The sequence below is a fragment of the Tachyglossus aculeatus genome, chromosome 10, assembly GCF_015852505.1.
Source record: "Tachyglossus aculeatus isolate mTacAcu1 chromosome 10, mTacAcu1.pri, whole genome shotgun sequence".
Lineage (NCBI taxonomy): Eukaryota > Metazoa > Chordata > Mammalia > Monotremata > Tachyglossidae > Tachyglossus > Tachyglossus aculeatus.
Window position 1 is genome coordinate 9199072 of NC_052075.1, and position 12058 is coordinate 9211129.

At 40.6% G+C, this 12058-nt stretch overlaps 1 protein-coding gene across 4 annotated transcripts in view; it reads left to right on the plus strand.

Moving 5' to 3' along the window:
- LOC119933013 (cytosolic beta-glucosidase-like) overlaps window positions 1–6176 on the plus strand; it is a 120628-nt gene extending 114452 nt beyond the window's left edge. For all 4 annotated transcript variants that reach the window (XM_038752182.1, XM_038752183.1, XM_038752185.1 and 1 more), the window contains one exon: window positions 5210–6176. In XM_038752182.1, coding sequence (XP_038608110.1) covers window positions 5210–5412 — 203 coding nt within the window. In that variant the 3' untranslated portion in view covers window positions 5413–6176. The remainder of the gene's footprint in view (window positions 1–5209) is intronic.
- The last annotated feature ends 5882 nt before the right edge of the window (window positions 6177–12058 follow it).

Consider the following 12058-nt stretch of genomic DNA (forward strand, 5'->3'; position numbering starts at 1 on the left):
AAATTACAGATAAGGGAAGGGCAGAATATAAGGATACATATGAGTGTTGTTTGTGTGGATTGTGGTGAGTATTAGAGTGCTTAGGGGTTATGTGTGGCAGAGCTGGGGAGAGAATCTAAATGTCTAAGGGGTACAGACACAAGTGCATAGGCAACACAAGGAGGAAGGTGAATAGTTGGGGAAATGAGGGGTTAGTCAGGGAAGGCCTCTTGGACATGGTGTGATTTTAGATGGGGAGAGTGGTGGTCTGTTGGATTGGAAGGGGGAGGGAGTTCCAGGTTAGAGAGAGGACATGGACAGGGGTCATCGCTTGACAAACGGGATCAAGGTACAGTTAGCAGGTTGGTGCTGTGGGGGTGAAGTGTGGGGGGTAAGTTGTAATGGGAAATTTGGGAGGTTAGGTAAGATGAGGAAAGCTGATTGTAAGCTCATCCCTCTAAGACTGTAAGCTCGTTGTGGGCAGAGAATGTGTCTGTCATATTATTATATTGTATTCTCCCCAGCGCTTAGTACAGTGCTCTGCACACAGTTAGGGCCCTATAGATACCGTTGACTCACTCATTAAGTGCCTTAAAGCCAATGGTAATGAGTTTCTGTTAGATGCAGACTGTGTTAATGCTAGAATTGCCGTCTTCTCACCCCTGGACTTCTTACCCAAAGCCAACCAAGTGGTGCAACCCCAAACAGAATTTATTTGTTATACTTCCAGATAAGAGATATGGTTTAATATCCTGGGGGGATGTGGACGAAGATAATACATTTGAATCCTCCCTTTCCTACACATATTCTTGAATAGGTTCACCTGTATTGATTTGGCAATTGTTCTTCCATCATACAGGCTCAAAGTAATTAACAGTATGGTCTAATAGGAAGAGCCCGGGCCTGGTATTCAGAGGACCTGGTTTACAGTCCTGGCTCTGCCACTTGCCAGCTGTGTGACTCTGGGCAAGTCATTTAACTTCTATCTTCCTCAATTTCCTTATCTTTAAAAAAAGGAATTAAATCGTATTCCCTTCTACTTAGATTGTGTCCAGCCTGATTATCTTGTATCTACCCCAGAACTTAGTGCAGTGCTTGGCATATAGTAAGCCCTTAACAAATACTATAATAATAATAACATGTATTGTTCCTTAGGCTTTCAGTTTGATCTGAACCTCGATGTCACGTTGAGGACCCTAGGACATATTAGCCTTCTTGATTTGATTTGTAGTCTCCTTATCTGTCCTTGCATAATTGGACAGGTGCTGCTTAAGTAGCAGAATTTACTACTGCTTTTGTGTTGCAGTTAAAGATTGTCGGCTATGTGAAAGGTTTTCCAGGTGCATAGGGAATTACATTTTAAAAATTACTTCACAGCTATTTATTAATGTTTCAAAGCTGTGAAGTACAGCAGCACCATTATCACCATTTTACAGTCAAATTAGGTGAGCCAAAGAGAGCTAATCGCTACTCTGCAATTCTCTTGAAATATTCTCGTTTATAGAAGCAACTCCTATGAGAAAGTCAAGTTTAGACCCATAGCATCGATTTATTTAGGATTTCCCCCTCTCCAATTCCACTCCAAAATTTAGCCATGATTATTTGTAATCATACTGAAGTTAGGCAGAATATTTTTTCCTTAATCATTGATCTACTGATTTATCTAACTCTGATAAAGTGTATTTAAATGTAGTTTATATGAACATTCAATGACTTCAGCTTTCATTTTGTTGATTAACAAACACTCACTTAAATCATTATATGTATATTACTTGCCTGCAAAGTTGATTTCTGCCTATTCAATGTTGCATGCTTGAATTATTTTCTTTTTCCAGCGGCTTGAAGGATTTTCAATGCTATAATGTTCTCTCCCCGAGAATTTCGAAGGAGAAATGTAGTTGATGGCCACCAGACTGAGGTCCAGAAGGAATTTTATTTTTCAAATAAGTATTGACTGCAGTTTGGAAAATACTGCAAACCCAAATATTTAAAAAGAATGAGTTCAGTCACTGGTGGGTGGGCGTCATATGAAGCCCTCTATAACAGGAGACAAATTCTTCAGGTTGTTGTTTTTTAATAGTTGCATTTGCTTTTGAAGTTTATTAAAGCCAGCCAGGTTGTAGTATTTCATCAACAGACAACTGAACCTTTGAAAGGTATGCATGACAAACAGAGTTTGAAATGCATTTTTATACCAACCATATGTTCTCGTCTGAATGTTGCCAGTATCTTTGGGTCAGTTCAGTTGTCTGCGCCTGCCATCCTTAATTCAACTGGCTGCTTTATTTTGCTTTGCAAATGTATGGGATATGCACAAGGTGAATGGGAGGACCCAGGTGAGTATCTTCTTGAGTGGATTGGAGCCATCTCATCTAGAATTGACTTCTTTTCTTCTCAAATTTAAACCACGTGACATATATTGGGGCTGCTCATCTGAACTAGAATCTCCTATATGGGCTTCTCTGCATTTGAGGTTCTGAACAATAAATGCTGCCAAATATTTTTTTTAATATCTGCTTCTCCCATTTGAGTGAATGGCCCTCACGGGCAAGGGACATATAACTTGTTTGTTTTACATATCCCAAACAGTGCAGAGCATTGCATCTGGCTGGCGCACGGTAAATGCTGTTATTACTAAATAGTGACCATGGGCACTTTCAGAGAGAAACAACTGTTTCCTCTTTTCCTCTTATGTCCCTTCTCCACCCCATTTCCTCAACCCGAAAACTACTCATTCCTTTTTCTGGTTTGGTAGGTCCTTAAGATTTAAGTTTGATAACTGCTTGAATTAATTTGTTCCATCAGTCATTCATTTTGCTCTTACTCGGCTCAGTACGTTGCACTAAGTGCTTGGGAGAGTACAAAAGAGTTAATAGTCACCATCCTTGCCTTCAATAGACAAATAATCAATCAGTCAATGGTATCTATTGAGCGCTTTCAGTGTGCAGAGCACTGTACTAAACACTTGGAAGAGTACAACACATAACACCCTAGTCACATGAATTCACCTTCAGCACTTCTATACATATGCATATTTATCTCCACCATTTTGAATTGCTTCACTACACTTACCCTGATAGCCTTCTGTTGCCCTTTTGAGCATATCGATTATATACCCTCCTATTTAAGACACATGTCTTCGTCCTACCTCCAAATTATTTGTTGTCTGCCTCCTTTATTAGATTTTTAAGATTCTTGTGGGCAGGGATCATGTCTCCTACATCTGTTGGCCTCTCCCATGTGCTCAATACAGTGCTCCCTGCAGAAGTGGGAACTCAATAAATACTGATTAATTATTTTTATTTTCAATTATTATCCAGATATTTCATTCTGCCATAATTATACCTTTCCATCCTAACGGGTTTGTGCTGCTTCCTGTCACAGCAATTTTCTTCTTCCTGCACCCACTACTTGTAAATAATTGTCTAGCTACCTTCTCCATTAGACTGTAAACTCCTGAGGGCAGGGAGCGTGTGTCTTCTGTTCTTCTCTCCTTCTCTCAGCAAGTGCTCAGTAAATAATGTTGATTGATTAGAGGCTGGGTTTTTATACGGATTTGTAGCAAGACTGAAAACCTCAAGGTACAGTAGTTATTGAATGATCACGATGCAGTGCACTGTACTAGATGTTTGGGAAGTACAGAGTGAAGAAGGGACGTGTTTCCTTCCCATCCCTTCCCTGATTAAGACCTCTTTTCCCCAGCTCGTTTTCCCTTCTGCGTCACGTATGCACTTGGATCTGTGACCTTTGTTTGATAATCGCCTCACCCCCAACCCCACAGAACCTACGTACATATCTTTTTAACTTATATATCATAAATTACTTATTTGTATTAATGTCTGTCTCCCCCTCTAGACTGTAAACTCACGATGGGCAGGGAACATATCTGCAAATTCTATTGTATTTTACTCTCCCAAGTCCTCAGTACAGTGTGAGTGTACGTAGTAAGTGCTCAACAAGTTCTATTGATTGATTCCTGGGGAGCTTGCATTTTGGATTAGGAACTAGACGTCACAGAGTCAAAGGCTGTTTTCCTCTCCAGCTCCCACAACTTAGGCTTGGCCTCAGTGAATCCTGCTGGAACCTCAAACGTCACTACAGATCATCCCACAACTCTGCTGCTCTGTCTCATCCTGGACACAGCTGGTTGATCCTTTGGCATCCTTGTTTAAAGACTTCTACAGTTCCATTAACCAAAGGCTTGCCAAGCCTGTAAACTCCAGGGAAACACATCCCCTGAAAGACTAGCAAAGGGTTTCTTCAATTTCAGATCTATATTTGTGACAGAAAATAAAACAGGGAATTTTAGGGAATTCTGCTCAAGGCTTCAAAATAATGAGCTCCTAATGTTGTTTGTAGGCTCTTTTAAAATCACAGCATTACCGGGAGATTCATTATATATTTGGAAATGCCCTATGAAGCCTCGGTTGAATTAGCAGCCCATTTCTGAACATCTTGTGACTCCTATTTTATATCCTTGTCTTGATTTTCTATTTGTCCTTTCAATAGCCTCTTTTCATTCATTCATTCAATCGTATTTATTGAGCACTTACTGTGTGCAGAGCACTGTACTAAGCGTTTGGGAAGTACTAGTTGGCAACATATAGAGACGGTCCCTACCCAACAACGGGCTCACAACAAATGCAGTGTCCAACTCAAGCACTGTGTTGTTGGGATGCTTGCTGTATTCATTCTGGTTTTCTATGGACTGTTGTCATCTCTATTCTCTCTGTGGTATCTTGATTATCTCTCCATTTGGAACAGGAGACTGAATACACTGAAGTTGAACACATTGAGGAGTAGCATGAGCGGAAAGAGATCGGGCCTCAGAGTCAGAGGCCCAGGATTCTAATCTCATCTCTGCCAATTGCTTCCTGGGTGACCTTGGACAAGTCATTTAACTTCTTTGTGCCTCAGTTACCTCATCTATAAAATGAGGATTAAATCCTCCTCCTTCCAACTTAGACCATGAACTTCATGTGGGACAGGGACTGTGTCCAACATGATAAACTTGTATGTACCTCAGTGCTTGAACAGTGCTTGAAACATAGTAAGCGTTTAACAAATATCATGAAAAATAGTTTTCCAAGATATTTCAGGTCCTCAGAACTAATTTTTATAAATGGTATCTATTAAACGCTTTCCATATGCCAGTTCTCTCCCAGACTGAAAAGAAGAATCAAGACGAACAGGGATTCTTTTTCATAAAATACTGCCTTCTGTATTTCAGCTATCCATATCGACAAGGTTAACCTTAAAGGATACTGCGTGTGGTCTCTTCTGGACAACTTTGAATGGACGGATGGCTACAGTAATCGATTCGGCCTCTTTCACGTTGATTTTGAAGATCCTGCCCTACCTCGAGCGCCTTATAAATCGGCCAAAGAATATGCCAAGGTCATCAAGCACAATGGGCTAACCAGGCCCCTGTAAGCTCAATGGAATGGCAGACCAAACCTCACGGGAAGCTCCCAAGGCCCTAATTCCACTTCCATATGTGTCAATACACCTGTTTCTGTCGTTGTAATTAAATCACATTACCAATTAACCCATATGTCAAAGTACATCCGTAATTATGAAAGTTTTTGCCTTGTTCAGGGGCAAGGTGACCTTCTTTAAAATACTCGACTGGAGAAACATTAAAGTAATGCTTTTTATAAGAAGAAAAAACACAGCATAAGAAAAAAAGAAAGCAGAATTAAACAGAAATTTCTTAGGGAAACAAAATGGAAGTGATGCTGATACAAGAATCTGCAATTATTTATGGAAGAGCTGAACACAAGCTCTGATAGGATATGATGATTAGTAATCAGTAGAGTCTGAAAGGAGTCTCTTCCTGCCTTTGGGTCTAGGAAATGTTGTCTGGGATAAAGGCCATAATCAGACTAAATATTAAAACTGCCACAGTAATCCTGTTCATCACCGCAAGTCTTCCTGTTCAACTCATTTACCCCTTTGGTGTGGGTTGTGCGTCGATATTATGAAGGATCACATTTTAACAGATTAAAATAACAGATTAAAAAGCATTTTCAATAATAAGAAATACACCAAGTCATACACTGAATTGTGAACCGCTGTTTACCAAAAATGCATTTTTCAAGGTCAAAGCGTGTTATGAATTGTTCTAAAATGACTCTTTGCCCATCTTTTTTCTGCATAATCTTGTGAATTATTAAATGAGAAAGATTCACATGAAATAATTACATCTAATATTTCTTCCTGGCATGTTTGGTCTAGTCCCGATTCTTCTTCTTCTTCCTGTTCCTATTGTTTGTAAATATTGTCTATGTCTGTCTCCCCCATTAGATTATAAGTTCCTTGAGCCAAGGAACATGTGTTTTCATCTGTTGTGCTATCCCAACTGCTTAGTACTACTGCTTCTGCTACTACTAGTAGAATTGAACTAGCACATAGACAATGTTACCACTGATGGGTATCTGCCAACTCTATCATGTGGCTCCATCAATCATTTGTTTCCCTTTTCCTTGGTTCCCAGCAAAGCAAAATAATAATAATAAATAACGGTATTTATTTGTATAAATAATACACATTTCTTTTTCTGCTTTCTTTTTTTCTTATGCTGTGTTTTTTCTTCTTATAAAAATCATTACTTTAATGTTTCTCCAGTCGAGTATTTTAAAGAAGGTCACCTTGCCCCTGAACAAGGCAAAAACTTTCATAATTATGAATGTACTTTGACATATGGGTTAATTGGTAATGTGATTTAATTACAAAGACAGAAACAGGTGTATTTGTTAAGTGCTTACTATTTGCCAGGCACTGTACTAATCTCAGGGGTGGTTACAAGCAAATCACATTGGACACAATCCCTGTCCGACGTGGGGCTCACAGTCTCAATCCCCATTTTTCAGATGAGGTAATTGAGGCCCAGAGAAGTGAAGTGACTTACCCAAGGTCAAACAGCAGACAAGTGGCAGAGCAAGGATTAGAACCCATGATCTTCTGCCCTCAAGGCCTGTGTTCTATCCACCAGGCCATGCCGCTTCTGTACAGTTTGGAGCCGTGTTATATAGGGCTATTGTTTCTGTACCTGTGAATTGGCAGTCTGGTGCCCTTCGAGGATGACCCGGCTCCCCAGAATGACATTGCAGGTGTCTGGGATCTTCCCGTGTTCCCTGGCTGGCCCCGATGTTCGGTCCCCTCTGTCTCCAGCCCCACTTCGGTCACCTCGCTGAGAGTCTGTCCCCAAACACCTCAGAGGGATGGAGTTTGTGGTCTACATGAGGTCAGAGAAACTTTCTCTGCCTGGAAATTTTCTTTCAATTTGACATAGCTTGCTAGTTTCGAGGATAGGTTTTTAGTAGTGTGTTCTCCCAAGTGCATAGTTCAGTATGTGGACAATAAATGCCACTGATTGATTGGTAAAAAGCATTCTCAGGGCATCTAGGTTGGACCCTGCCGCCCTCAGTAGTATGCCATTTTCCAAAGTATTTTTTATTTGCCACTGTGCAGACACGGTTGTGGCATCAGCCTCTCTCCAGTGGTCCCCTCCTCTTTATGGTGTTTTTTAAGTGCTTACTCAGCCTCTTCTCCGATCTCCCATCCTCGTGTCTCTCCCCACTTCAATCCATACTTCACGCCGCTGCCTGGATTGTCTTTGTCCAGAAACGCTCTGGTCGCATTACTCCCCTCCTCAAAAATCTCCAGTGGCTACCAATCAACCTCCGCATCAGGCAGAAACTCCTCACCCTGGGCTTCAAGGCTGTCCATCACCTCGCCCCCTCCTACCTCACCTCCCTTCTCTCCTTCTCCAGCCCAGCCCGCACCCTCTGCTCCTCTACCACTAACCTCCTCACTGTACCTCGCTCTCGCTTGTCCCGCTGTTGACCCCACGGCCCACATCCTTCCTCTGGCCCGGAATGCCCTCCCTCCACACATCCGCCAAGCTAGCTCTCTTCCTCCCTTCAAAGCCCTACTGAGAGCTTACCTCCTCCAACAGGCCTTCCCAGACTGAGCCCCCTTTTTCCTCTCCTCCTCCCCATCCCCCCGGCCCTACCTCCTCCCCCTCCCCACAGCACTTGTATATATATTTGTACAGATTTATTACTCTATTTCACTTGTACACATTTACTATTCTATTTACTTTGTTAATGTTGTGCATTTAGCTTTAATTCCATTTGTTCTGACAACTTGACACCTGTCCACATGTTTTGTTTTGTTGTCTGTCTTCCCCTTCTAGACTGCGAGCCCGTTGTTGGGTAGGGACCGTCTCTATATGTTGCCAACTTGAACTTCCCAAGGGCTTAGTACAGTGCTCTGCACACAGTAAGTGCTCAGTAAATATGATCGAATGAATGAATGAATGATGATGGCATTTATTAAGTGCTTGCTATGTGCAAAGCACTGTTCTAAGCACTGGGGAGGATACAAAGTGATCAGATTGTCCCATGGGGGGCTCACAGTCTTAATCCACAGTTTACAGGTGAGGGAAATGAGGCACAGAGAAGTTAAGTGACTTGCCCAGAGTCACACAGCTGTCACTTGGTGGAGCCAGGTTTTGAACCCATGACCTCTGGCTCCAAAGCCCAAACTCTTTCCACTGAGCCAGGCTGCTTCTCTTAACTTCTCTATGCCTCAGTTACCTCATCTGCAAAATGAGGATTGAATACCTGTTCACCCACCTATTTTTTAATGGTATTTGTTAAGTGCTTATTGTGTGCCGACTTGTACTTCCCAAGCACTTAGTACAGTGCTCTGCACACAGTAAGTGCTCAATAAATATGATTGATTGACTGACAAGCACTGTTCTAAGCACTGTGGTAGATGCAGGATAATCAGATTGGACACAGTCCTGTCCCACATAGGGCTCACATTCTTAATTCCCATTTTACTTAGACCACGAGACTCCCTGTGGGACCTGATTATCTTGCATTTAACCCAGTGCTTAGTACAGTGCTAGACACACAGAAAGAGCTTAGCAAATCCCACAGTTATTATTATTATTTCTCCCAACCTTTCTAGCTTCCCTTAGTAAATCATGAATCCCTTGGAAGCAAGAGCATACTTGCTTAATACCTCTAATGGAGAATCAAACAAACAAACTAGATTTGTCCTGTTCACGTAAAGTAGGGCATGGTTTCTAGAGCCCCAGGTTTCACTATCTACATTCCTAGGATTATTTATGCCTGGGATATAATTCAGGGAACAAAGTCACATTGAACAAGGAGTAGTTTCTGGATTTCTTTCAGGTCAAGATGCATATTATTGTGACTGGCAGTGAAAATACCCCACATGACTTGGGGGTGGGAAGGGAGAGTGAGAGAGAGAGAGAGAGAAACGTGGTTAAAAACGTGAATTTTCTGGAAAAAAGAGGATATTAAGCACATTTATAAAGCTCATCTCCTCCTAGAGCCCTTCCCCAATTAATCCCTCATTCCCTGATCTCCCATTCCCTTGAGCAATAGCCTTGCACTTGTATCAGCACATTTTGTTCACCCCCTTTCAGCTCCACAGTTCTTATATGTATATACAAAATGTATTTTATTTAATGTCTGTCTCCCCCTCTAGACAGTAAGCTTGTCAACCAACTCTGTTATATTGTACTCTCCCAAGTGCTTAGTACAATGCACTCCACACAGTAAGCACTCATTAGATATGATCGATTAAGGTAAAAATGGAATATGAAGGAAATTCAACCTTTGCCATTAATTGTTTATTTTGGGGGGCCATGAGACACTGTCTTACAGTTTGAGATCACTTAAAAAGCAAGGTTCCAAATCTTATTTCATGCCTGTCCTACATAGTATATCCTTTCCATCTATTCGGTGTATTTTATTTATAATTTATATGCCCTCATATTAACTTTCAAGACAACTGAGTTTTCCTTTTAATTAGGCTGTTCCTTTGAATATTATTTATCCTTCAGGGCATATTTACAAGTTTTACAACAATCCAAATGAGTAATGTTTTTTTTTTTCTTTTCTAAAAAAGAAAATGAACAGTCTCCCTGTAAATAATTCTCCCCACACCCCCCTCTCCCACACCCTCCTAATAACATTTGGGCTTCCAGGTGAAATAAATATCCTGAGTGCTGGCACAATGGCTTACTCAAAGTGCACCGGCCATCTGCATCTCTCTGGTGGGTTTTAAAGACCGTTGCTCCCTTCCAAAGATTTATAATACAGAGGGCAACTCACTAATTAGTACTGCAAATTAGGATTGCCATGAGGTTAACATAAAAAAAATCACACCAAAAAAACTAACAGCCCCTGCAGTCTTTCAATTAATGTTATTTTTAATTGCCTGTATTAGCATTTGAGAACAAGATTGATTGTCTTTTGACTGTCAGAGAAACAGAACTTGGAGCCTTTAAATGCTCAACTGGAAGTTGTTAATTATACTTAAAAATCCATAGATACTGTGCTTAGAAGTCTAGAAGGTCATCAGAGAACTGTAAAGCATATTTTTAATGCCTGTTTTATTCAAGAGAAAGCTTAGATGTTGGAACGATAGATTGGACGTAGTTGCATTTTAATTAATGTATTTATTTGTTAGGGAAGAGGTGGGGAAAAAAAGCCAAGCACCTTCAAATCCTCTTGCAAAGAAAACGGTTTTCCATGGATTTTATTCAAGAAGAAAATAATTTTAAAGTTACTCAAAACTAGAAACAAAATGGTAGTTTTCACTAGGAGGCTTACACTTTAGCCACATAACTCCTCTGAACACCGGGGAATTGTCTACTTAAGCCTCTTTATTGAGCTGAGAATGTACGAGCTTTCATCAAGAAGCTCGTAAACTGGAAAGCTGGCAACCTTAGTATTTGGCAAAAGAATATCATCCAGGTAACCTTAATCTGGGAATTAGCGTTTGGCCTGTAACTTTTAATTATTTTTATGAATGAGGGAATAGTGAATGCATTTGTAATATACTGGAAAATATCCCCCACATCAAGTAGCCAAAAAAACAGATTTACAGAATAATCCTTGAAGAAATTGCTGGGTTCTTGTTGAAGGAAAATAGATACTAGGCTTCATTTCTTGGGGAACAGAATATGAATCAAACATGATGGAATTAATACCAGTTAATTACTAGCTATATGCCTCACCTGGAGAACCGTACTCATTACTGATTACTATATTTTAGTACCTAACTGTCTAGGGAAGAATATAGTATAGACCACAAAGCCTGGTGAATTTTAACGAATAAAGTTAGCAGAATATAAAGGAAGTTGAAACTTTACACAGGTTTTTGGACTCATATGATGCTAGAGCCAGAAAAAAACCCCAGGGCAGGCTAAAAAATAAGGAGTTCACTACCATGGCAGCAAGATGCAGATATAAGTGGAGATGGAAGAAGCGATCATAGTAACAGTCCTTATAGCTGACAGTACTAAACCTTCCTCAAGTGTTAATTTCACCATCATCATCATCAATCGTATTTATTGAGCGCTTACTATGTGCAGAGCACTGTACTAAGCGCTTGGGAAGTACAAATTGGCAACATAAAGAGACAGTCCCTACCCAACAGTGGGCTCACAGTCTAAAGGGGGAGACAGAGAACAAAACCAAACATACTAACAAAATAAAATAAATAGGATAGATATGTACAAGTTAAATAAATAAATAAATAGAGTAATAAATATGTACAAACATATATACATATTCCACCGGAGCCACCTCTGAATCATTTTTTAAACCAGTTAGCAAGCTCTTTTTGGGCAGGGAATGCATCTGTTTATTGTTATATTTTGCTCTGCCAAGTGCTTACTACAGTGGTCTGCACACGGTAAGCTCTCAATGAATATAATTGAATGAATGAAGATAGGGGCACAAAGAATGCGTTTCTAGAAGAGAGTCTAGAACACTTCCAAGGCAGCCGGTGCTCATCATGACAACAAAGGGGAATGAATGACAGCAAAATGCCTGCACAGCTGCTCTATGTTGAGACTAAAGGAGACTAACCGGAAATGGTGGAAAAATAAGAGATGCTTCCCAGATAGTAAAGGAAAACCTGGAAAGATTGGCAGAGCACTGGAGTTGGGCAACAGCAGCAGGAGATACCAGCCATGGAATAAAGCATATACAGCAATCATACAGCATTATACAGCAATTAGACATGC